Source organism: Gobius niger, assembly GCF_951799975.1.
Source record: "Gobius niger genome assembly, chromosome: 11".
Lineage (NCBI taxonomy): Eukaryota > Metazoa > Chordata > Actinopteri > Gobiiformes > Gobiidae > Gobius > Gobius niger.
The window spans coordinates 22,545,373-22,568,769 of record NC_136862.1 but is presented as its reverse complement, the minus strand read 5'-3'; the positions used below and the strand labels follow the sequence as shown (position 1 = coordinate 22,568,769).

General features: G+C 41.5%; 1 protein-coding gene across 2 annotated transcripts; it reads left to right on the top strand.

Annotated features, from left to right (window-relative positions):
- The first annotated feature begins 997 nt into the window (after nucleotides 1–997).
- On the top strand, nucleotides 998–22,729 carry ubtd2 (ubiquitin domain containing 2). 2 transcript variants are annotated; one of them, XM_079565756.1, is made up of 3 exons: nucleotides 998–1,310; nucleotides 8,408–8,635; nucleotides 21,779–22,729. In XM_079565756.1, the coding sequence occupies exons 1-3, from the start codon at nucleotides 1,241–1,243 to the stop codon at nucleotides 22,303–22,305; spliced, it is 825 nt and encodes a 274-aa protein (XP_079421882.1). In that variant the 5' UTR covers nucleotides 998–1,240; the 3' UTR covers nucleotides 22,306–22,729. The 2 variants fall into 2 exon arrangements, with proteins under 2 accessions (XP_079421882.1, XP_079421883.1); XM_079565757.1 differs by lacking the exon at nucleotides 998–1,310 and adding an exon at nucleotides 8,142–8,299 and having other exon boundaries at nucleotides 8,399–8,635.
- Nucleotides 22,730–23,397: the final 668 nt, after the last annotated feature.

Here is a 23,397-nt window from a genome sequence, read left to right as displayed (position 1 = left end):
ATGAATAAAAAAACAAATATTAATGGGTTTTGTTCCGAGAGTGGCACAAACATGTTTCCAGCAGAAACACCAAAAGACTGATCCACAAGAAAGTTCCCTCCACGGACACATTTAAAAGCTGACGCTCGTTCACCATCTGTCCATTGTTTCATATGGGGCTCTGTTAACGCTCTAACAAAGCCCTAAGTGAATATGAGGGTCTGCTATTAAGTACAATTGTCACATATGCAAATGATTCAGAGATATATGTCACATAACTGCAGTTAGCTCAAAGGACTGTATAGACAGGGCGTGTCTTGGCAGTGGAGACAGTAAAGCTCAGGCAGGACCGATTGCATCTCGTTTACATGTTAACAATAAGCTGGAGCAGATAATGAATGCACTTAAAGAGGAAATAAACGACTTAAGGTCATTTGGCAGTTGAGCATTTGAAAGCATTGAGACCGACCATGATGTCACAGAAGTCTGTGCATGAGGGAGACTGAGGTGGAAAGAATATAGAGGCCTGACAATCAGCGAGTCCTTGGACTTACAGGCATACACAGTAATGTATAAGCTCTCAGCTGTATACCTTAACAAGGCACAGCATAGATTGAATAAGACACACCTCGTGCTACAATGTGAGATAGTTTTGACTCAAAGCTTCACAGCCCTCAGTCACTTTAAAAATGCACCCTCCTGGAGGCTTAATCAGAACCTATGTGTAACATTTTGGTCTGCAACTTTTCAAAGATTGTTTAAAGTCACAAAGCACTTGACCTGGCAGGCATCTCCTCTGTGCTGTAAAACACTATCCGCGCTCTGATAAGGGAACACAAGATATTCTGACAACTTTATCAAATGAAATGTGACCACTTCATCACAGCATCTGCACTCATCGTCTTGCTTTGTTATTGTTTTTTTTGGGGGGTCTTTGACACTTTATGGGTCACCTTGTGCTTGACTTCCTCTCACCCCCTTCCCCCACGTCACACACCCACCCCCCCTTCAACTCAACGCACGGGACACCAACCCGCAGCAGCGACGACCCAAATGCTGCTGACTCCTGCCGGACAGCATCAGCGAGGAGGACGCGCGGACGCACGCTGGGAAGAAGACGCAAAGAGGTGGAGGAAGCGAGGAAGCAGGAGGGAAGGGGAGGGGGGAGTACACAGGAGGCAAAAAAGAAGGGAGAGGGGCTAGTTGTAGATGTAGCTAGGGTGAGCTACCACAACGCCCGGGCTGCTCCGCCAAAACATCCATGGGTGGTTGCGTCGGGAGCCATCACGACTCTTCGGGCAGCCTCAACGAGAACTCGGACGGCACTGGAGGTAACTTCTTGCAGACAGCTTATCCTCAGCTTTCGGCGGCTGAGAAGGTGTCTGTTTAAGTGGGCTCTCTTTGGGGATTAAAAGCATGTTGTGTCCTGGCTGCTGCTGCTGCTGCTGCTGGAGGGGTCCTAGGCTGGCGATCGCTCCGGTGCTTTAAATCCGAGCCGAGGGGGCAGACACGACAACACTCCCCCCCGTGCCTCGTCCCCGCTGCGGGCCCCGATGGCGCGTCTGCTCGCCACTTTATAAAGTACAGCTATTATTAAGTGATCGCCGCTGCCACCCTTTGTTCTTTGACGGTGCTAGCTGTGGCTAAAGCGTAGTAGCCCAGTTAGCCTGCTAGCTCTTCTGCATAACAAATATGTGGGTCACAGACGCGCAGTGGCGTTTGGTGATTACAGTGGGCCCCGGTGCAAAAAAACATGAACGACACGAGCTTGCATTGTGCACAGTTTACTTGAAGACGGGCTTTTACGGTTCCTCTCTCCCGTTCCCTCCTGTCAACGTTCAAGTTCTTGGCAATGTTTTTTTTTTTTGTGTGTGTCTTTTTTCCAGAACAGTCATGCTTTCTTTAATTTGTGCTTGCAATCTTGTTTCATTTAGTTTTTCGGGTCTTCTATTAGTCATGGTCTCTGACTTACCTGTACAGTCGTGGATCTGCTGCCCTGAAATGAATTCATAGCCTATGTTTCATTCCTTGCATCTCTTGGAACCGTTTGCAAATGTTATAATAATGTAATAAAATACTGTTAAACATCATGACATTGGCTAAATCAGCACAAGTCCTTTTTTTTTACTTTTACTAAGAGTATTGGATGACTTTGTACTCTTTATTTCTGCTATACTTACCTCTGCTTATTATGCTTAAGTAACATAAATGCGTGTATGTGTTTTGAAGAAGTCATTATTATTATTAATTTAAAAAAAAATGTATCATAGGTGTTTTTCATGTGGACATCACAGGGTGGGAGAGTCATTCAGCAAATTGTCAGAGTCGGGACTTGAAGACTCTGAGGACAGAGCAGTGTTCCAGCCTTAGAGACGATCAGCAGTCCATTAGAAAAGAGATATATTGGATTATTTGTATACTACTACTTCTACAACTACTACTACTAGGCTATTACAAATCCTACCACTGCAAGTACTAGGCTTAATCTTTTTTTGATTGAATACCTAACGTATGTACTTTCATGTTGTGACTTGTTAAAAAGTCCTTTGAAAACAACAGTAGGGTGTTCTTCTGCAATCATGGATTTGGTTGATGTTATCAGGCTGTGTCCAGGGAGTGAGGATCCTATAGAAATGACACGCTCTTTTGATTTAGACTTTGGACTGCAGAGTGTACAGTCTGGTTACTGTGGAACACAAACAGATTGTAAACTAACTTCGGCGATTAATTATAGTCCCTGTTTAAAAGTCAACTACAGTAAACTCAACATTGGACATTTTGTTTAGTTGAATTTAGTTAATAAACAAATGTGTTAGTGTAGTCAGTTCTTATTACAAATGCATACCAACCATTTGTTTTAGTAGAGCAAGACTTAAGTACGTCATACTTTAAAAAGTATTGCCAAGTCAATCAAGTCGTTGGCCTAAGCCTCGTGTTTCAACAATATAAGGTCCTCTGGTTCATCAACAAAGTTAGTATTTAAGCAGTGTTTAACAGATTCCAAAAAAATGACGAGCGCTGATGTTTTATCAGTCAAGGAAACGTGTAAATGCAGCGTTTTTTGTGTGTGTTTTTTTTTATTGTCACCAAGTGTGCTCTATCAAGATGTCCTTAAGCGACATCACGTCTTTGCAGTGAAATGATCAAAAGAATAGTTGCCAGATAAATCAATCAGCAAAACATTTTGTCAGCCTGATATAACAGTTTCCTCAGTCACATTTTGGCCAAGCTTAGATGTTTGTTTAATTTTGCCCTCCAGCGTCGCCTATCACCTCTGACAATTAGACAGACTTATATATTATGTGTTACTTCTTAATTCATCTCTTTATTTGGTCGGGACAGAGTGTGTTAACCACCTGATTCATTGCGATAAGGAAAACGTGTTTTTCCGACGATTTGTTGGTTGCAGCCCTAATTTGTGTTGTAAATAATAAACCTTGATGACAACATATCTTCCAGCAGAAGGACTATTTTACATTTCAAGTATAATTAGGTTCCCTTTGACTGGCAGCTCCTTGTTATTAGTCTGATTTGCATTGACATAGAAGAAGTCAAAAATAATCGCAGGCCTATTGTTAAAATGACAGTGTCATAACTTCTAAATGACAGAGGAAGGAAGTGCAAAGCATGGTGAAACATGCTGCGGTTGTTTTGAGTCTGAGTGGCGGAATAGAGCATCACAATGTAAAGCGAGAGGTGGAGAGGATAGATATCTGGGTTAATGTGGGCGCACTACAGAGCGACAGAGACAGTGATGCAAGCACAGAGCCAAGGTCATGGGTGAGATAATATTCAGCTGTGTGTCTGTGAAGGTGCAGAGGAAGTTTAACGCGATAGATCGGGCAAAAGACAAATAATGTTGCAACTGAGAGGAGGATGAGAGTCGGTTGAAGTCTGTTGATGTGTGACAATGGTTGATTAACTCACATTTTTTATCCAGGTATAAGGCAATATAAGGCAACTCAACAACTGAAGCCCACTTGGACTTAATTGGAGGTAGTTCAAGTTAAGACAGCACTACCCAGGTCTCAACAAGGGCGAACCATGTCAGAATTAGAGAGGTTTTAGTGGCAGGTTTTAGAAAAAGACAAATTTCCAGACAAATTATAGACATTTATTTCCCTGCAAACTACTCGTCATGCTCAGAAGTTCTTCGCCGCTCTTGTTGACATGGTGTTTTTTCTCAGCTGTGATCAGTCGGACAGACCTGTTATGTCCATATGCCTGACCTCTGCCTCATCACCACATCAACAAGAACATTGTCACTACTCGGAAGGCTTGACAGCCATTTAAACATCTCCAAAGAAAGTACGTACAAAAACATGTGTGAATTTAAAACCACACTGCATAATATTTCATGCAATGAATATAAATTATCTGCAATGATTGAATACTTTCGTCAGGTTTTATTGTTAATGGGACATCCCCAGAGAGAGCTGCTGCTTTGGTTAAATAACATTGTCTGTGTCCGGCTGAGGATTCAGTGCTTTTGAGTTTTGTGGATGTTTAATTGCTCTCAACCTGGAAAGTTTTGCAGTGTGTGGCAACCCCAGATCATAACAGTTAGTTTGATCCAGGTGCACTTTTTCGGTTAGACAGGCAGTGTATTTACTGTGTGTGGAACTGCTATTACTGAAAAATAAAATAAAGCAGATCTTTGATTGCTTCATATTTATTAAGGTGTTTCGTCGCCACCATATGGATGTTTCTTTTTATTTTTTACATTTGACCAACTCCTCATTTGCACTGCTTGGCGATCCATCTCCAGATTTTCAGCAACTGGGTGTCCTTGGCAGGTGCACCTGGCAGGAGGATAACTCTTCTGTGCATGTTTTGGGTTGATGGGTGAAAACCAAACCCACCTGACACGGGAGGAATATGTGAACTCCGCAATTTGAATTTAGAGACTTTCTTGCTGTGAGGCAGGAGCATGCAGCTCATGCCTTATAGGAAAACCCCACACGACTGAATGCTTCAAATTTAACCCCCAGATAGAGGTGGGCAATTGGGCAATATACAGCAGAGAGTTACAAAGTTGAGTTTTATATCAATAACAAGAAACCAACCAAAAGCTTTAAAGCAGAACTAAGTAACTCATGCCCCTGGAGGCCATTAGTGCCACTGCAGGTGTCGAAGCATGTTGCGGTTTTTTACGCTTTAATTGTCCGTGAGAGTAAATACTACACTGACAGAAAAGACAAAGGGAGGGATATTGTACATCCAATTGCACAATGGAGATAATTTTTTTCCTCAAACTTGGCTGTAAATACTGTTTAAGTGGCGCTAGCCCACAGTTAGCTTTGCCCGTTAGCTTCTTCTTCGTGATTCCATTAGTGTGTATTGGGGCCTGCGACCCGGAGGCATGAAGTTGCAATTGTGGCTTTCTGGCCAGAGACGCCAGGGGGAGATGAAAGACACAAAACACTTGTATTACCCCAATAGAGACTAAGAAAAGGATTTATTAAGGTAAACACGTTACTTAGTACTGCTTTAAAAACAACATTTCTGAGGCTCTGCATAATTTATGCTTGTTCTCAAGAAAGTCTCAAATAATATTCAGATGGATCTTTTTGCCAATATTGCCCAGCACCAAAACATGACTTTAACAGGAGATAAGAAATCTGCAAAAGACCTCATACCACAGCTTGGGAACCATTTGTGGGTCAATCACAGGTTTATGAACTCAGTCACGCAGACACATTGGAAGAATATTTTGTTTTGATACAAAAGCTGTGGCCTAGTTTCAAGGATTATGCATAATGGATTGAGAGACGGCATTGTAGCTGTGCAGTAAAGGCCATGATCATGTCCATAGTATTTGTTGAACATAAAGTACAGTTCCTGCAGTTCATTTGACATTGACAGTCCAGGATGAGCTGCATGTGGATTTCTATTGCAAAATTCTACCCACACAGACGGTATAGTGGCTGTGCAGAAAGGGCTGGAGATATTGACCCATTTGACAATCGGCTGAGTCAGTTGACGGGAAGCTACTACAAAAGGGATCGGTTCACAGGACTTACAGTGGTGACCTCGAGATTACTTTTCAGACAATATTCTACGTGGATGAATTTACGATTGCTGCACAATTCACTTGCCGGGGTATGCTGTTTCAATTTCTGTTTTTCACACAAGAGGAGGACAAAAGGATTTAATTTTTTGTTATATATCGCCCAGCCCTTAATCAGTTCAGTTGGTGGCTTTCAGACTTTTCACTCAAGAAAGATCTAAACCAAGTCTAAAAGGAAGTCAATTTGACCTAAATTGTACTACATTATGTCCCATAAACTACGTGCATAACCACATCTAAATCAGGAAGGAAAAAAAACAGAAGACATAAAGTAAAATCTCACATCCGTTAAACGTATAACCCCAACAAAAACCTCAACACACTTCCTCAACGTCGCCTCTGTTTCGGCGTGTCTGTGCGGAGGCCTCCAGTGCTTCCTGCGTGTCCTATAATCAGATGTCAAAGTAAAGTGTAGTAACAGGACGCCCGCTGTGTCAAAACACGACTGCGATCTGACACCGCGCGACGGAGGAGCGGCGCACAGGGCTCGGCACGTGTAAAATCAGCTCAGCTTGCACCAGAGCTGTAGACAGGAGTGGGTTTGCCAAATTATAGATTAGACAGGCAGGATGAGCTGGAAAAATGACAGAACAAGTCTACGTGCATTCGGGATACATGAAGAAATAAATTGCACCTAATACACCTAATGATGATAATTTCGATGGTGTATTGTGTTGCCCTATAGCTGAATTATCTTTATTGTTACATTAGTGGACGCAATATCTACAGTGGGAGGATAATGTATGTGAACTCTTTGGAATTTCTAACATTTCTGCCTAAATTGGTCATAAAATGTGGTCTGATCTTCATCAAAATCATGCTGTGACTAACATCACCCAAACAAATGTTATCATATTTTTAATGAACATAGCATGTAAACATTCACAGGAGAGGGAGGAAAAAGTACGTGAACCCAGAAATCTCACTGATCTGCAACAGTTTTGAAAAGATGAATGGTCCAAGATTCATCCCGATCGTCGTGAGCGTCTAATCTGCAACTACAGAAAAGCAGTTGTTGCTGCAAAAGAAGGATCAGCCAGTTATTTAATACAAGGGTGTACTCATTTATTCACATACTGTTGTGAATGTCTCAGGTTTTTCTGCAAAATATCTTGATAAACTTGTGAGTTAATTTTTCCATTGATGGCAACAAAACAGCCCCACACCATGGTTCTCCTGCACCATACTTCACCGTGGGGACAGGGTTTTGATGTTGATGTGCTGTTCCATTTTTCCTCCACACATGACGTTGTGTGTTCCACCCAAACAATTCAACTTTGGGTCCATCAGTCCACAGAATATTTTGCCAGTAGTTCTGTGGAGCATCTAAGAGCTCATTCGCAAAACAAAGTTTGTTTTGAGTTTCGAGTTGTATTACTATTGACACAAATTGGTGAAAAAAACAAATAAATGTAATGTTATTTGTTGTAAATTTAATGGAAAGTACTTTTAATAAAGTCCTTGTCATCGCAATATTCGAGGCAGTTACAGTAAGTGAATCTTGCAGATTTTCTCTTATCGCACTGCCCTGTTCAGTTTTATTGTCGGCACAATTGTACCTTGTCAAACTCTCAGTAAATGTCTTTTTTCACCCTGCAAGTAGCAGGTGCCAAGATGACGAGACGATCGGCGGTCTGTCACTTGTCACTAGTCATCATTTCATACCTGATTTGTGCAAAAGACCACCTTTCCCTTCATGTTAAATATCTGTCTGATTCTGTCATTGCATTTTGCACCAGCTGCTGCTATACCATTCAACCTTTCCCCACAGAAACAAGTAAAGTTTCCAGGATCTTATTTGAAGGAGTTCTCCCGGGGCCCACTGTGATCTTCATGAGGCATTTGGAAAGACACTGTCGCTGCTACACTGTCTATGATAACACTGTTGCTGTCATCATAATAGACTGAGTGAAAGAGAGGAAAAGTCACCTAAATGAATATCCTTAACTAAGGCAAGCCTGAGTCATCACAGGCTGAGGTTGTTTGAGACACCTTTGTGATTGGCCTTCCTTCTGTTGTTGTTATTGATTTTGCCTCAGACCGAGCTCCAGCCTTAAGCCGTTTATCTGTGTTCGGATAAAACAACATTAGTTTGAAGCGCCTCTTGAGCTTTACTGAATCACTTCCACTCGGTTAATGGCTGATATCCTGTTTCATTCTCTCTCTGTCTCCCCCTCTCTCTGTTCACATATGCGACCACACGTTATGTCCGGACCATGTGACTACTGACCACTTCCTGCTCATTTCCTGGTAAGTGCTGTTTTATATTTTGCATAAATAATTTTGACTTCATTTGTGCGATCACTTATGGCTTTGTTTGCTTCCTCCCGTCTATTATGTCACTCTCAGTGGTTTTAGGGCGAAACCAGCCCCTAAAACGCGAGCGGCCCAAATGGAAAAGCGACTACCCAATGACGGAGGGCCAGCTGCGAAGTAAGAGAGATGAATTCTGGGATACGGCGCCGGCGTTCGAGGGGCGCAAGGAGATTTGGGACGCCCTCCGAGCCGCGGCCAGTGCCTTCGAGAGCAACGACCACCTGCTGGCTCAGGCCATCCTGGACGGGGCCAGCATCACCCTGCCCCACGGTACGTTTAGGAACAGGAAAAAATTGTTACTTTACTGTTACTTTGTATAATAGATGTAATTAGAATAAACCTTCTAATGCCAATGTAATATGCAGATTATGGACTTTGACATTTAGATATTTGAAGTTCAACATTTGTACATTTTATTCTTTGATCTTTCTATAAAAACTAACATATCATTATACATACTACAACATAAATACTGGCTCCTGCCCTACATCTAAGTGCTCCAACACACCGCTCGAGAGTGTTGATGTGCGTGAGATTGTGTGACCACACCAGCATCGTGAGCTACACTACTGAAGGCTGCTAAATGGACATGGGAAAATGGCTCCACTGATGCATATTTTGTATGTATTCCGAATGCAAAAGGCAACGCACATATAATGGGTCAAAATTAGTTGAATTAATTGATTTTATTCTCTGAAGTCCATGCGCACCTAACATGCTGTTCACGACATGACCTATGACCTAAAAGAAACCAGTTCTATAATGGCTGTGACCGATGGCTCATTAGAACAAGTTGACAAAGTTGACACAAATTCATCTGGTTTGACCAGGTTTTTGTCTCAGGTGAATGAATCCTAAGTGACCCATAATATGTTTTTCGTTGTGCCTTTGTAAAGCGTAACTGATCTTTTTATGACAGTCTGAACAACAGAGGTCTGATTTTTTCAAAGGCCACTTGTATGTGTCCTCCCAAAGTGATATGTGTCTGTTGTTTTTCTATGTAATGCGACTTCAGTCTGAACAGCCATGTTACATTCATCCGACCGTCACGTCATCGATGCACAACAAATGTTATTCTCATTCATTCTGTGTTTGAGCAGACGGGAGCGGGAAGAAAACAACACATACACTTGTCTTATATGAAGTTTGTGTGAATGAAGAAAGTCTTGATTCCTGGACCAGATGGGGCTTTTCTGAGTAGCGTTTGCTTGTGCCCTGGAGTTTTCCTGACTGCTCAGGTTTCCCCGACAACCAGAAAAATGTAGAAAAGAGTCGTAGGTTTCTCTTGGGGCCAGGACTACCCTGAAAAAGAGATTTAATCTTAGTGGGGCTTCCTGATTAAAGAAATGGATACACACATTTATTTTAATTAAACATCACCCATCCTTCAATATTATCTGATCTGCCATTAAAAAAAATCTTGGTGACTCACACAATAACATTGCTGCTGACTCACTCACTAAACATTTAGTCCAAAAGTGATTGGAAATGAAGAATGATAAATAAACTGTTTGAAGCAACATTAAGTTGTTGTTTCACAGAAGAAAATCCCAGCTGTTGACAGTGATGGAGTCTTGCTAATGATCATCATGAATCAACCTCTCATTGTGTTTTGTTTAGAGTTTAATTGAAAGGAACTGTAGTTTGGTGGACGTTTCGATAAGCGTGCCCGGAATGGACGTGTGCTGTTGTCATCCACCATCAATAGCTTTTTCTATGGCTGCAAAGAAATAAATACAAATTTATTCTGATTTAAGAACACTACAAAAATGCAGTGTAAACCAATTGAAAGTGCTTATGATTAGTGGTGCAATTTAAAGCACAGTCCAACTAAAATTGCTTGTTGCACAATGTGGCAATGTTAACATCTGCCAACCTGATGTTGTGAGTGCCAGTACTTCACAATAGCTGCATTAGTAAGGAAATATAATTTTCTCTGAAAACTACACAATTCCCATACTCATGAGATTGTGCTTGTGACGTAGAAAATCAACCAACACTGAAGTTTACATCTTTACAAATATGTTCCAAAATGCACCTGATCCAGGTCATATTTCAGTGTTCTCTCAAATAGTGATCCTGGATACACATCGTTAACAAAGCCCCCCAATTCAGACAACCTTAACAGTATCTTCAGCTTCAGTTATAGATATTTTCAGATCTGCAGTGTGCAGGAAGTGTCAGTTGCAGCCCCTGTTGTGTTAGTATTGTGTCCTGTTGAGGGCTGAAGCAGGAAGTCCATTGTGTCAGGCATGTATGTAAGTTTCGGTTTGGACCAATGCCCGGCTGACTTGTTGTATTGTTTTGCCGTACAAACTATAAAGGTCACACTTAATATTGCGATAACGATAATTTGCCCATGTGTTTCCCTACCTGGTTGCACAGGGTTCCAGCATTGTATTGTTTTCTGTCAGTGACACACAGTAAATTGACTACCAGAGTTGTATTAGTTGTAGGGGTGTACTCAAAATATCGATTCTTAGATATATACCGATATAATTAAAAAAGATACAGTATCGATATTCTAGCCCTTAGTATCGATACTCCGCCCAGCCATTAGGGGGCGCAGCGGCGCCCGCGTCTAAAGACGCTAAGAGAAGAAGAAGAAAAAAAATACTTGTGGAAAATGTCGAAGATTTTAGAAGCACCGTTGTCTTTGAAGGCAGACGTTTGGACACATTTTGGTTTTAAAGCAAAGGAAGGAAACCAAGGGATCGATAAAACAAATGCCATCTGCAAGCACTGCCAGGCTGCTATACGCTACACCGGTAATACAACTAACCTGCGCGCCCACCTGCAAAGACACCACGCTGACCAGCTAGCTTCGCCGCAGCCCAAAAAAATACGGGACCCCACGCAAACTACTCTGGACAACGCAACATCCAAGCTTCCATCTAACTCAGTCCGTGCACAGAAGATTACGGATTCTGTGGTGCATTATATTTGCAAAGGTTTATGTCCCTACAGTGTTGTCGAGAACACAGGCTTTCGCTTTATGATAAACACGTTAGATCCTCGCTATGTGATCCCTACCCGCAGCTACATGACCGACAAAGCAGTACCGAGGATGTATGACAAAGTCAAAGACAATGTTAAGTCGGCCCTGAGTTCTGCCTCACGAGTGGCACTGACGTGTGACGGGTGGACATCGCGAGCCACGGAAGCGTTTGTTACAATAACTTGCCATTACGTTAACGAGGAGTGGGAACTGATGTCGCACGTTTTACAAACACGAGCCATGCACGAGAGCCATACGGGCTCAAACATTGCGGAGTTACTGAAAGCGGCGCTGGAGGAGTGGGACCTCGTATCCAAAGACCCGGCTATTGTCACTGACAACGCCGCAAATATGAGCGTTGCAGCGGAGCTTGCTGGTATGTTACATTTCAGATGCTTCGCTCACACGTTAAACTTGGCCTCGCAGCGTGCACTGAAGCTTCCTGCTGTCGCTCGTCTTTTGGGGCGTGTTAGACGCATATCCACCTTCTTCAAGCGCAGCACCACAGCCAGCCACGTACTTCGACAGAAGCAGAAGTTGCTCGAGCTACCTGAACATAAACTGATCAATGACGTTGTGACGCGCTGGAATAGTGCACATGATATGCTGGAGCGCTTTCTTGAGCAGCAACCTGCTGTCTCCGCTGCTCTTCTGTCCAACGAGCTGAGAAAAACCGAGAAAGAGGTTTGCACCCTATGCGAGTCGGACATTACATCTGCGGAGGAGATTGTGGATGCAATGAAGCCCATGAAGATTGCTACTCTTGTAATGTCAAAAGAAAGCTCTCCAACACTGTCTGTTGTGGCCCCTCTTCATGCTCAGCTCATCCAGGATTTCCAAGAGTGCAGAGCAGATAGTGAAATAGTGAGAGAAATCAAAGCAGCTATTTGCCAAGATTTGAGCAAGAGGTACATGGATCAGCAGAAAGAGACCATGTATGTATGTTCAGCACTGGATCCAAGATTCAAAGCTTTGCCCTTCCTACCTGATGATGAACGAGAGGAAATATACTTGAGAATTACTGCAGAAGCTAGAAGAATTCAAGAACTATTTCAGGTAAGCCCTTTCACTGTATAAATAACATTAGCATAATGTGTTAGCATTACTTGGTTAAAAAACATTTAAAAAAAACATATAGGCCTATACACCAAATGTAATAAAATGAAATATTTTGTTCATAATTTCAAATTCATAATATGTTAGAGCTTAAAAAACCCAAAATGGTTTCTATAATATACTTCAAGTAAAGCACTATACTAGTAAAACAATATATTTATAAAGGTTTGTCAGTTCATTGCATTAAATAAAAGGCTAATTAATTTATGTTCTTGAATATGCTCATTATAGAATTAACTATGGGTTTATTGATAACAAATCTGTATTTTGCATTAAAGGAAGAGGCTGAAGGGATGCCAGGAGAGGAGCACAATCATGTGGAAGACAAGGATGACATTCCTGCCAGCCCACCACCCAAGAAGAAAAAGGACTTGTGCTGTTTGGCTGATCTGCTTGGTTCAACTTACAGTGCAGGCCCTGCTGTGAGACACAAAACCACACAGGCCCAGGCAGAAGAAGAGATGTCAAGGTACAAGGAGGCAGCACCCCTGTCTCTTGCTGAGGGAAGTCCACTCAGTTGGTGGAAAGAGCACCAGAATGAATATCCACTAATGTCACACCTTGCCAAAGTGTACCTGTGCATTCCAGGGACTAGTGTCTCCTCGGAGCGGGTTTTCTCTACGGCAGGCGATATTGTAACAGCACAGAGAAGTGTACTAAGCTCAAACCATGTTGACCAACTTCTGTTTCTGAACAAAAATCTCAGGTCATAGGATAAAGCTAGCATTACCAAGAGTATCCTCGAGTTATATATTTATTGTTGCAGTAGTTTGTGTTCAACCTGCCTTTTTGAGGACAAACCTGGTTTTAGCCTTTTGATTTTAAAATCCATTACGTTATGAGGTGGATTTATTGTTGTGCCAAATGGTAAAGCAAGATGTAGCATTTTGAGTGATTTAATAGTGAATATTTTATGGCAGTACATTGTATCACAAAAAAGAATTGAATCACCAAGATTTTGTGATTGTTTGAGATCAGACTGTACCTTGGAAAGTTAAATGTTGACTTGTGGTAATTTTCAGATTGATCTGTCTACAATGTCTACAATTGTCTACAATTAATCTGAGCACTCAAAGTTGCAAACATTTAAGCAAAATGCACTTTTTTGTAATGCACTTTTGTCTTCAATAAATTGAAGAAAAATGCAGAGTTCTGTTGAGTCAATGTGTTCAGAATTAACTAATTAGCTCTGGCCCATGTATTTTTACTGAATCGTATCGAATCGTATCACATTGTATCAAATCGTATCGAGACAGCTCCATATCGAGGTACATATCGAATCGTGACCTGTGTATCGAGGTATGTATCGTATCGCCAGGTTCTCCAAGGTATACAGCCCTAATTAGTTGTGTATCTCCTATACTGTATTGGTATAGAAAATTAGTCCTCATGCTTCTTATACGTATTTACTTGTATCCTTCCTCCGTTTAGCTGCCTTGAACTTTGTCTAAAAAGTTTGAAACCAACTGTTTCATTTTGGCTGCTTACAGGAAAATTGCCTTATTTTCTAAAACAGTGTCCACAATGGAGGGAGAGGAGGAGAAAGGCGAGCAGTAAAAGGCACTCAGGAGCTTTGACAGTGTGAATCGATATAATTGTAGTGTCTCCTCTCAGTAATGATCTGCCTGTTTGTCCTGTGTTCAGTAGAAGCGCGTCACTCTCCTCTCATTATGACCGTACACTCTGAGGCAAAGAATCTATCTTATCCGCGGAGAAGAAGTGCTGCTTCTAGAGTGGCAGTTTATGGACGGATATTAAAAGCTTTTTTTGAAAACAATCCAGCGATGTCTTTGCACATCAGAAATGTGATTGAAATGCACACGTAAAAGTTAAGGTTTAAGTGTTGCTCAAAACAAATAATCAGTTAATTACCATTTTTGCAATGATGATATTGTATTGTTGCAAAACAGCAATTTCAATCAATGGGTTATGAGTGAGTCCCAGTTCACTCCTTAAACCAGGAATCCCCCCATATGCTTTGTCACTTGTGTTTTAGATTTGATAAAACATTAAAGGGGGGGTCTTATGCAAAATCGACTTTTTCAAGCTTTACATCATGTTATTATGTCATTCCCTCATTAAAAACATGCCTGAAGTGTTGCCTTGGCACATTCACGTATTTTTGAGTAATCTGTAAAAACTCTGATGGCGGCCATTTTTGGGATAGGTTTGCCTGAGTCCTTCTAGGAACGCCCCCACCTCCCGGAGACGCCTCCGAGCTTTCGTCACCAGCCGAGTAACCAACCACTGATCCTCAGCAGAACCCCCTCCCCACTGATGCCACAGACAGCGTGTGGAGGGGGCGTGTCGGAAAGGCTCAGAGGTTCTTAAAGAGACGGAGGCCTATTTCAAGACATTCACTACAGCCATTTTGAGAGAGCAATTTTATACAAGGCAGTTATTTTAATTTACTGCATTTACAGACCAATAGAAGGTTTCGTCATCATTGTAGTGTGATATAGACTGGTGCTATGTGATTGAAAAAAGCATAATACCCCATCTTTAACATTTTAAAGTTTTTCAGCTTCTCTTCACAGGTGTAGATGCTTTAAACTTATTCATAACTGGAGCAACATGAATGGGATGGAAACTTATTTGTGTAGCGCTTTTTTACTTGACACAAGACACCCAGAGCGCTTCAGGGGATTTTATTCAATCATTCCACACACGGTGGTGGTAAGCTACGTATGTAGACCACAATTTCCCCTGGGATAGACTGACAGAAGCACGACTTCACACGTCAGCGCCAACGGTCCCTCTGACCACCACCATTCACTCATGTCACAGCATGATCAGTGAGAATTCTGATGCAAACTGGCGTACATTATTTTTGTATCAATGCACAGTTAGTCCGGCTACTGTTAAATCACGTTCTATATCACTCCACTGCAGCTGTATCCATGGTAACGACAAACAATTAAGCTGGAACTAGATTCAGGTAAAACAGCCCCCCACCCAGGACTTAAAAAAAGCAAACAGGCCCAAATTATTAATTTCATTTTGTGGGACCATGGTATATAGTAAGTGGATGAAACATCTCGCGCGGGCATTATACAGTTTTAATGAACTTCGCGGAGGAACTCCACATCGTGCATTAAAACTGTAGAATGCACGGCACCTCGTTGTTTAATCCTTGTACTTTTTTAGTAGTCGGGGAAATCAAACATGCAAACTGCACAACTGCATAATATAACCACAGTCTTATACATTACGGTTTATTTAGGCTTATGTCTCATGTAAAAGTGGTTTGTGACTATACAAATAAAGCTCTATATAGCTCGATCTATCTATGCGCTATACAAATAAAGCTCTCCTTCTTCTCTGAGTGAACAGACCTTCTCTCCTCAGTTCACACAGTTACACGTTCCTTTAAATGACAAGAGAGATGGTCTCAATGCATTAAGGAACTTCTGCACCTCACCATTATGTGTATGATGAATAAGTTATGAGCATAAACCTTGAGAACAATTGACCATTCAGAATATGACTAATTTGGCATCACTGAAACCTTATGCACTGCAAATGTATTCTGCATCTCTAGTCTTTCCGTACTGTATCCTATTCGAGCTCAAGACTATTTTTTGTGTTTTGTGCTGAATCGGCATTCATGGCTTCATCCCACGTGTCAGAGTGGAAGCGCTGTTATAAAGTACTCGTCAAAACAGTGTTACATCCAGTAGGATATATGCCTATTCAGCAGGTCAAAATTGACCAAGTGGCGACTGTTTTAGCTAAGAGCATGTCAATGTCATGGAGAGGGGGTCTGTCTCAAGTCTGTGAAGTGGTGGCATTTTAGGATGATTACAAACATCAGGGCGGTGTCCTCTGCACAACACTAGGAAAACATGATATGATAAAAGATGTTTTCATTGTTGAGCAATTGCTTTGATGTAATAATGTTCACCTTGAGGGTAATAAATACAGTACAGGGTGGAGAGCTGATATAAATTGCAAAAGATTTTAATAATGAAGATGAGGCATGAAAATACCAAAACAACTTAAGAAATGCATATGTTTTGCGTACAGTCTATTGCTATCAGTATACTGTATATATTGTATTACAAGATAAGATGTCCAGGTCTAGCTGACTTAAAGGAACAGGTAACCGTTTTTCCATATTGAGATATGTTCTTACCTGAGACGAGCTGATGCATAACTGTCTGGTCTTGACGCGTTCGCTCAGTCACGCAAAAAGACCAGAGAAGCATTTCCTCCTCTCCTCTATGGGGCCAAATGGGGGTGAAGTTTGAAGCGACCCAGCTCTTTCACATTTCCCCTATTTAAATACGTTTACATGAATAGTTACACGATCCAAGTATAGTCACACAAAATTAAACATGTCGATAGGGATGGGGGTACTTATATTGCAAGGCGTAATAACTTAGGAGCACTTCAACATCCACTAAAGTAAAGTGAAAATATTACTGCGCGGACGTCGGAGTGCTACTAAAGTGTTATTACGTCTTACCATACAGTACCCTTTTTTATCCACTTAGCTTCCTCCACCAGGCTGTCAAGAAGCTGAACTCTCCTCTTCCCTCCTCTCTGTAGTCGAGGCTCCACCTGGTAACGAAGTAGTAATTCAAAATCTCTATAGACGATTTTAAAAGCACAACAAAGGCTCCTCAGCTATGTGTTAACTACTGACCATTGTGCTGATATTTCAGAAGAAAGAAAATAAAACAGATAACATTGGTCTGCAAAGCAAACACCTACTTTTCCTGACTAAAATCACCCACATTACAAGTCAATTTATATATACACTATGAATCGTAGTACAACTTTTTCCAATATCTAGATAATTTAAGATGACAGTCCAGATTGTGAGTGCAAAGAAGTGTAAACATGGGCCACTCTTTTTCTGACACTTTAATGTGATGACTTATGGGAATATACTGTACATGTCTCATAATTACAGACATATGGGTCCCTGTATTATGAAAACAAATAGTGGTGTTGAGTGTAATTTCGCCAACTATTTTGTCTTTTTTTTGGTCAGTGTAAGGTTTTGTTGCTGAAGGAACAAAACATAAATATGAATGAATGAACTAAGACTACAGAACTAAACAAACATAACCAAAAGTTCAGAGCTTGATTTTTAAACTTAAACCGACCATTTGAAATGACAGTTTGTGTTTCCTCACAGCAGTCGTTGCTGCTGTGTTGAGGTCAGACGCTGCAGCTGTGGATTAACCAGAGTCTTGTGCGTCACTCAACAGCGCTGCAGAGATCACAGCCAGACAGGAAACTTTTAACATTTTATCACCCCGCCATCACGCCCTGCTCTACTTTAACCGAGCCAGAACAACGGCTGCGTTTGGTGCATTTGTGCCTCTGCCACTTCACATCGTGTGTACATCATTTGACATGCAAAATATACAGGGTCATTTCTGGCACAGATTTATCAACATAGAAGCGCCAGAAAGCCAATTTGGATAATTGTTTTGCGGCGCACAGGGAGGGCCTGAGATGTTATCCGTTCTGTCTCTCCATATATCACGGCTCTCTGTCCAAGTAAAATACAGTGTCGACCCTGGGAATTCACTGTGGACTTTAACGTTTTGGACAGTAGTGTAAGTCATTTATAAGTCGGCTTTACTCAGTGTGTTTGAGTATATTTCTGAAATATAGAACACTTAATTAATTACTCACAAAAAGATCATTTCAAAACCTGGCGCGTGTAGAGATAAACCCATAAAACACTTCTTTGCTTTTTGTTTTATTGTATTGACTTCATGACCGGGCGTTGAAAGCAAAACAACTCCACCTACTGTCCACCACTGTGTGTGGCCGTGAACAACAACAAGTACATGTATAATGGCCACACAGACCTATTTGATCACAAACAATGATGTCAAAGCAGCTGGCGATTGTGCGCACACATTTCCCTCTTGCTGTACTTGTGCGTGTTTTACTGAGGTCATTTCAACAGTTGGAAGCAATTACCATTAACTGTGAGGTGGAGTTCACTGGAAAAATGATTACGGGTGGGATATGGGCGAGGAAAGTGTTACCTATTACATGCTTTTTATTGTTACATTTTAATTAAAGGGACTATACGGAGATAAAAAATGTTAAAATTATGTATTTTCCTCCCCCTACATGTTCCAGCCATGTCCTAATGTGTAGAATGAGTCCACCCTGTTCACCACAACTGCCTCTACAATCCTGCACTGTCACTCAGAAAGGTGTTAATTTGGGTCCGAAGTGCCGTCATTCACAAGGACAATATAGAGCCTGCAGTTACGAGCAAGAAAAAAATGACCCTGGTCTGTAGAGCATGAATTCCAGAGTATGTAAAAAAAAGTGTCTCTAGGCCATTCCTGTGCGGAGTTATGAATTGTTAAAGAATAACCAGAATGCTCACTCTAGCCACTAGGGGGCATTAAATTAAAAAACTAAATAAAGATTTACACAAGTATCCAGCAGAGGGCACTGACATAATAAGAGCCCAGGATATGAACAACTCATTATACAGCCACGTGGTAAATGGACAGTCTGCCCCAGGGTGGCTGTGGCTTCAATAACAGCGTACCACCACCAAGTGTGGAGTATATGAATAATGACTACTATGTAGTACTTTGAGGAACTTGTGACACAGGCTTGTAGTGCAATACAAGTTTGAACCGTTGTTATTAATGAAGCTACTGTCAAGTTGGGGCTTTGACCACTTTGACCAAATCACAGCTTATTATTATTCATTTATTGAAGAAAAAAAATTCTATTATATGCGGCCCGCGACCTGCTGTGGGAGCTGAATTTCGGCCTTCGACTCAAAATGTGTTTGACACTCCTGATCTAGTAAATTTGTGCGTGATACCGTTATTACTAAATCATATTGAAATTGTTTAGGTATGTATAGAGGAGATGTCCATGAAGGCCTAGACACCAATTTTTGGTGGCCCTCAAGCTTGTTGAATTGGACCCAGAGATGGTACTTTCACAAATATAGCCTCAAAGAGTAACATTTGTCTGTGAGTCTGAGCTGCATTAATCTTCCAGGTCTAAATTAAGGTGTGGGACACAGTTACAACTTCTTGTCTTGTGCAAGCACTAAGTTGAATGTTTCAACACCATTTGTGGCCCGTAATGCCGAATACTGCAGACTTCAATATGCAGCCCGCGGTGAAAACAAGTTTAGACACCCCTGGCCTAGAGGAAGCCCAAATACTTGTGAATGTAGCGGAGGAGGATCTGAACTTTGCTGCAGTGAGGGAAAACACAGTACAAAGTGTGCAGTAGACCTACAGTGCAATATCCTTCATAAACATATCCTGTCTCCATGGGGTCTTCATTTAAATCCTGCTTACCCCATAGTTTAAACCTCTAGAAATGCATGTGATTTGGGTATTAGTTTAGCAGTTCCTATTTCAGTCTTCTTCATATACAGTACCTTTTCTTAATCTATTCACGACCGCTCTTAGAAATGTTTCAAAAATGTGCAGCCCATATTGTGCAGTGTTGTGTGTGTGTGGCTGAATAAATGGACACATAGATATAAATGTTGTTAAAATGTTTATGATGTTGATGTTGATGGCAAATTGCTGTTTTGTTTTTTTGTCCGACACAGTGTCAACCTCGCATCACAAAGGGAGGAAATTCCTCCAAGTTCACATGCAACTGTTGCCCATTCACATTCTCATGCTTTTGTATTTATGCAGTGACCCTCATGCAGATTACAAAATACAAACAAATGTGAAACAATGCTAATATTTGGCTGAGTTTTCAACAGTAATGTTCTGTGGTGTGTTGTGACGTGCCATTTTCTGAATTATCTGGTATTTGTCTCCGATCATTGTTAGGAAAACACAAAAAATGCTTCTCTGTTTTCGAAGTGTGTTTTGAATGGTGGTAAAAACGCTGACGCGGCACATTTCAGCACAATGCTTTCTCATTATTCTGCGAATCCAGGAGTTTCTCTGAAAATGTTGATGTAACTAAAAGCATCCTTGCGGTTTTGGGTCAGGAGTAGTACAAGTCTGCTTTGCATAAGTATCCACAGATCAGCACAAACATGACGGCATGATCCCGGTCACGCGCTGGATGAAAAATATGCCGCTCAATTTTGAAAGTCCTGTGTATTGTATCTATCGGTAGTTTGAATCTATGAAAAAGAAATAAGTAAGATAAGATTACTATACTCAATCACCATTGAAATGAATGTGATTGACTAGGGTTTGACCACAGTTCTGTAACCTTGAGTGCAGAAGCCAAAGACGTTTTACACTTGGTCTCATGGGACATAAACCACCTCAAAATGTCCTGGTGACCTTTCAATTTGGTTACTGTATTTACCTGTAAATAACGATGGAAAAAACTGACCTTACCTGGATGCAACTCCATTATGTGAAAGCCACAGAGCTTTTCAACAAAACTACCTCATGTTTCTTTCTTTAGCCTATGGTGCAATCGTGTGAAGTGAAGGGTGCCTGTCACAAAACCCCCTATGGACCCCCCGGGAAGCCCCCCCGTACAACTACTACCGCAATATTCGGTTTCTACCTGGATCAGTGACCTCTGACGTCAGCGTGACTCCATGACTTTCTCTCAATCCTGACTCTGATCCTGCTCTTCAGCAAAAGCTTTCATTTCTCTTCTTGAAACTCATGACAAAACGAAAGATGATGCGAGGTTCTCTTTTTCTGTTTCTGTAACCCAAACGGCTAGACTTAAAGCTTTTTCATTAAGAAAAGTATTGCAACACAAACCAATTTTTTTGTTTTGTTTTATCTTTATTTATTTATGTTTGAAGTTAGCCCCAAGCATTACACTGATCAAGTCCACTGTATATCTGTATAATACTGTATGTACATGTCGTGGCTTGCTGTACATATTCTACTTTTCAATGACACTGACTGTATCCTATTCGTAATAAAGGTTATAGTAACCTGCAGTTGCTCTGGGCAAGTAAATTTGAAAGAATATTCATTATTAGAGATGGCCAGGGGCTTTGTCATAACGTGGATCAGAGAAATGGCAAATCGACATCAAACAGCAGAATACTAATAAACATATTTAAAGTTTTTTTTTTATTATATATGAATGAAATGAGGCTGTCTGAGGAGTTTAGGGCAGTAACATAGGTGTATGGTGCACTGACTGTACCTGAGTCACAACACTGAGACTCAGACTAAAAGTATTACACTGAGCTAGTAGTAACTGACCATAGCAACGTGTTTTATCATATGAGGCTTTACGACATTAATTAGACCAAAAGTGGAGTGTGAAATCTTTTGAAGAGGCAGTTTATAAACCAGTGTGACCAAAGCCGTCTCTGACATTTCCCCGTCTGTCCTCAGGAGCTCTGACTGAGTGTTACGATGAGCTGGGGAACCGGTACCAGCTGCCGGTGTACTGCCTGTCGCCTCCCGTCAACATGATCGAGGAGCGGTCCGACGAGCCAGATGGATCCGACCCGGACTCCAGCGCGGCCGACCCCAACTCCACACCGGGCGGGGGAGGGGGCGGAGGAGGGGACCCGGTAGCAGGCGGCGGAGAGTCCCAGCTGAGACTGCGACTCTCTACGGGGCGGGACCTGCGGCTGACCGTCCGGTCCACGGACACGGTGGGAATGATGAAGCGCAGACTGCAAAACCAGGAGGGGGTCGCGGCCTCCACCCAGCGCTGGTTTTTCTCAGGGCGGCCGCTCACGGACAGGCTACGGCTGGACCAGCTTAATATCTCCAAGGACTATGTGGTGCAGGTCATTTTGAGTCAGCCCCCTGCACCGGCTGCTTCTTCTCCCGTCCTGGGACAAAGTCAAGGGGTGGTGGTGGAGGAGGTAGAAGAAGTGGTGTCTCAAGAGCCCACTCCGGTAGAAAACTGACTAAGAACGAAATACTTGCGCGTGAAGAGAGCTGGCTGCTATAGACAGTTGAATTTAAATGTTTTCGAGTTATTTTCTTCTGGGTTGTGTTTTGAAAGAGCCAGAAGATGATCCTCATTGGGGCCGGGCTGTCTGCTGGAGGACCTTGAGGAATACTTACAAAAAAACAGACTCCTTTTCGTTTTGATTTTACACTTTGACCTTTTTCAATCTTTTTAACTGTTCCTATGGAAACCAAACTACAAAAGGAGAACTGTGTCTAAAGGCTTAAAGGCTTAAAGGAATCTGTACGTTTTAGTTTCTATCCATGTCCTGCTACTGGGGCCACAGCACATGCTGTATCGGGGAAAGGGTTATACCTAGGGCTGCCCAATTGTGGAAAAAGTCTATTTTTCTCCCCCTAATATGTGTTATTTTAAAATGCAGATTGGTCTTCTTTCAAATGCTTCTGGACATGTTTAAAATGTGCAATTTGTGAACTACTTAAGTAATACAAGACTTATGTTTCAGGTCATAATTACAGGGTTTTTCAGTCATGAAGACAGAATATTTTCTTTGCAATCAGCTAATTACAGCCATTCAAATTGAAACTGTGATTCGACTGTGCAGCCCTAGTTGTACTTACATTTTGAGTTTAAATATTCAAATCCGGGAATAAAAAGTGTGTAGCGCAGTAGAACCATGGTAATAGAATGGAAATAGCATAGTACCTACCTTAAAGTGTTATAGAAATGGCACATATGGTAATTCCATGGAAACAAATTAATTTTATGGTAATATGGCTAATCCTCCGAAACCAGTATTAAAAATTGTCTAATACCAGGATGATTCTTGGTATTTTCTCGAATAATATGGAAACAGTGCTGCAAAATCCCCCTGTATTCCATAAATCATCCTCCTATTTCCATGGTATCACTGTGCTGTCAGTTTCAAATAATGTGCAGGTTTAGCTGAGATCCTAAATTTAGCATAAAAAGTTATGTCTCCCTTTAATACTTTCAAAATCCGTTGTGGGAGCGGGACTTCACGTATGATGCTGCTGGATTAGACGCTTTACTCCTTTCACAAAACAATCAGTTAATATTGTCAAAT

What these genes read in the sequence shown, in the direction of transcription:
- ubtd2 (XM_079565756.1), top strand. Translation starts at nt 1,241, where the DNA reads ATGGGTGGTTGCGTCGGGAGCCATCACGACTCTTCGGGCAGCCTCAAC. An exon ending in GAACTCGGACGGCACTGGAG is followed by an intron (nt 1,311 to 8,407) that starts GTAACTTCTTGC and finishes CAGTGGTTTTAG; the next exon opens with GGCGAAACCAGCCCCTAAAA. An exon ending in CAGCATCACCCTGCCCCACG is followed by an intron (nt 8,636 to 21,778) that starts GTACGTTTAGGA and finishes GTCTGTCCTCAG; the next exon opens with GAGCTCTGACTGAGTGTTAC.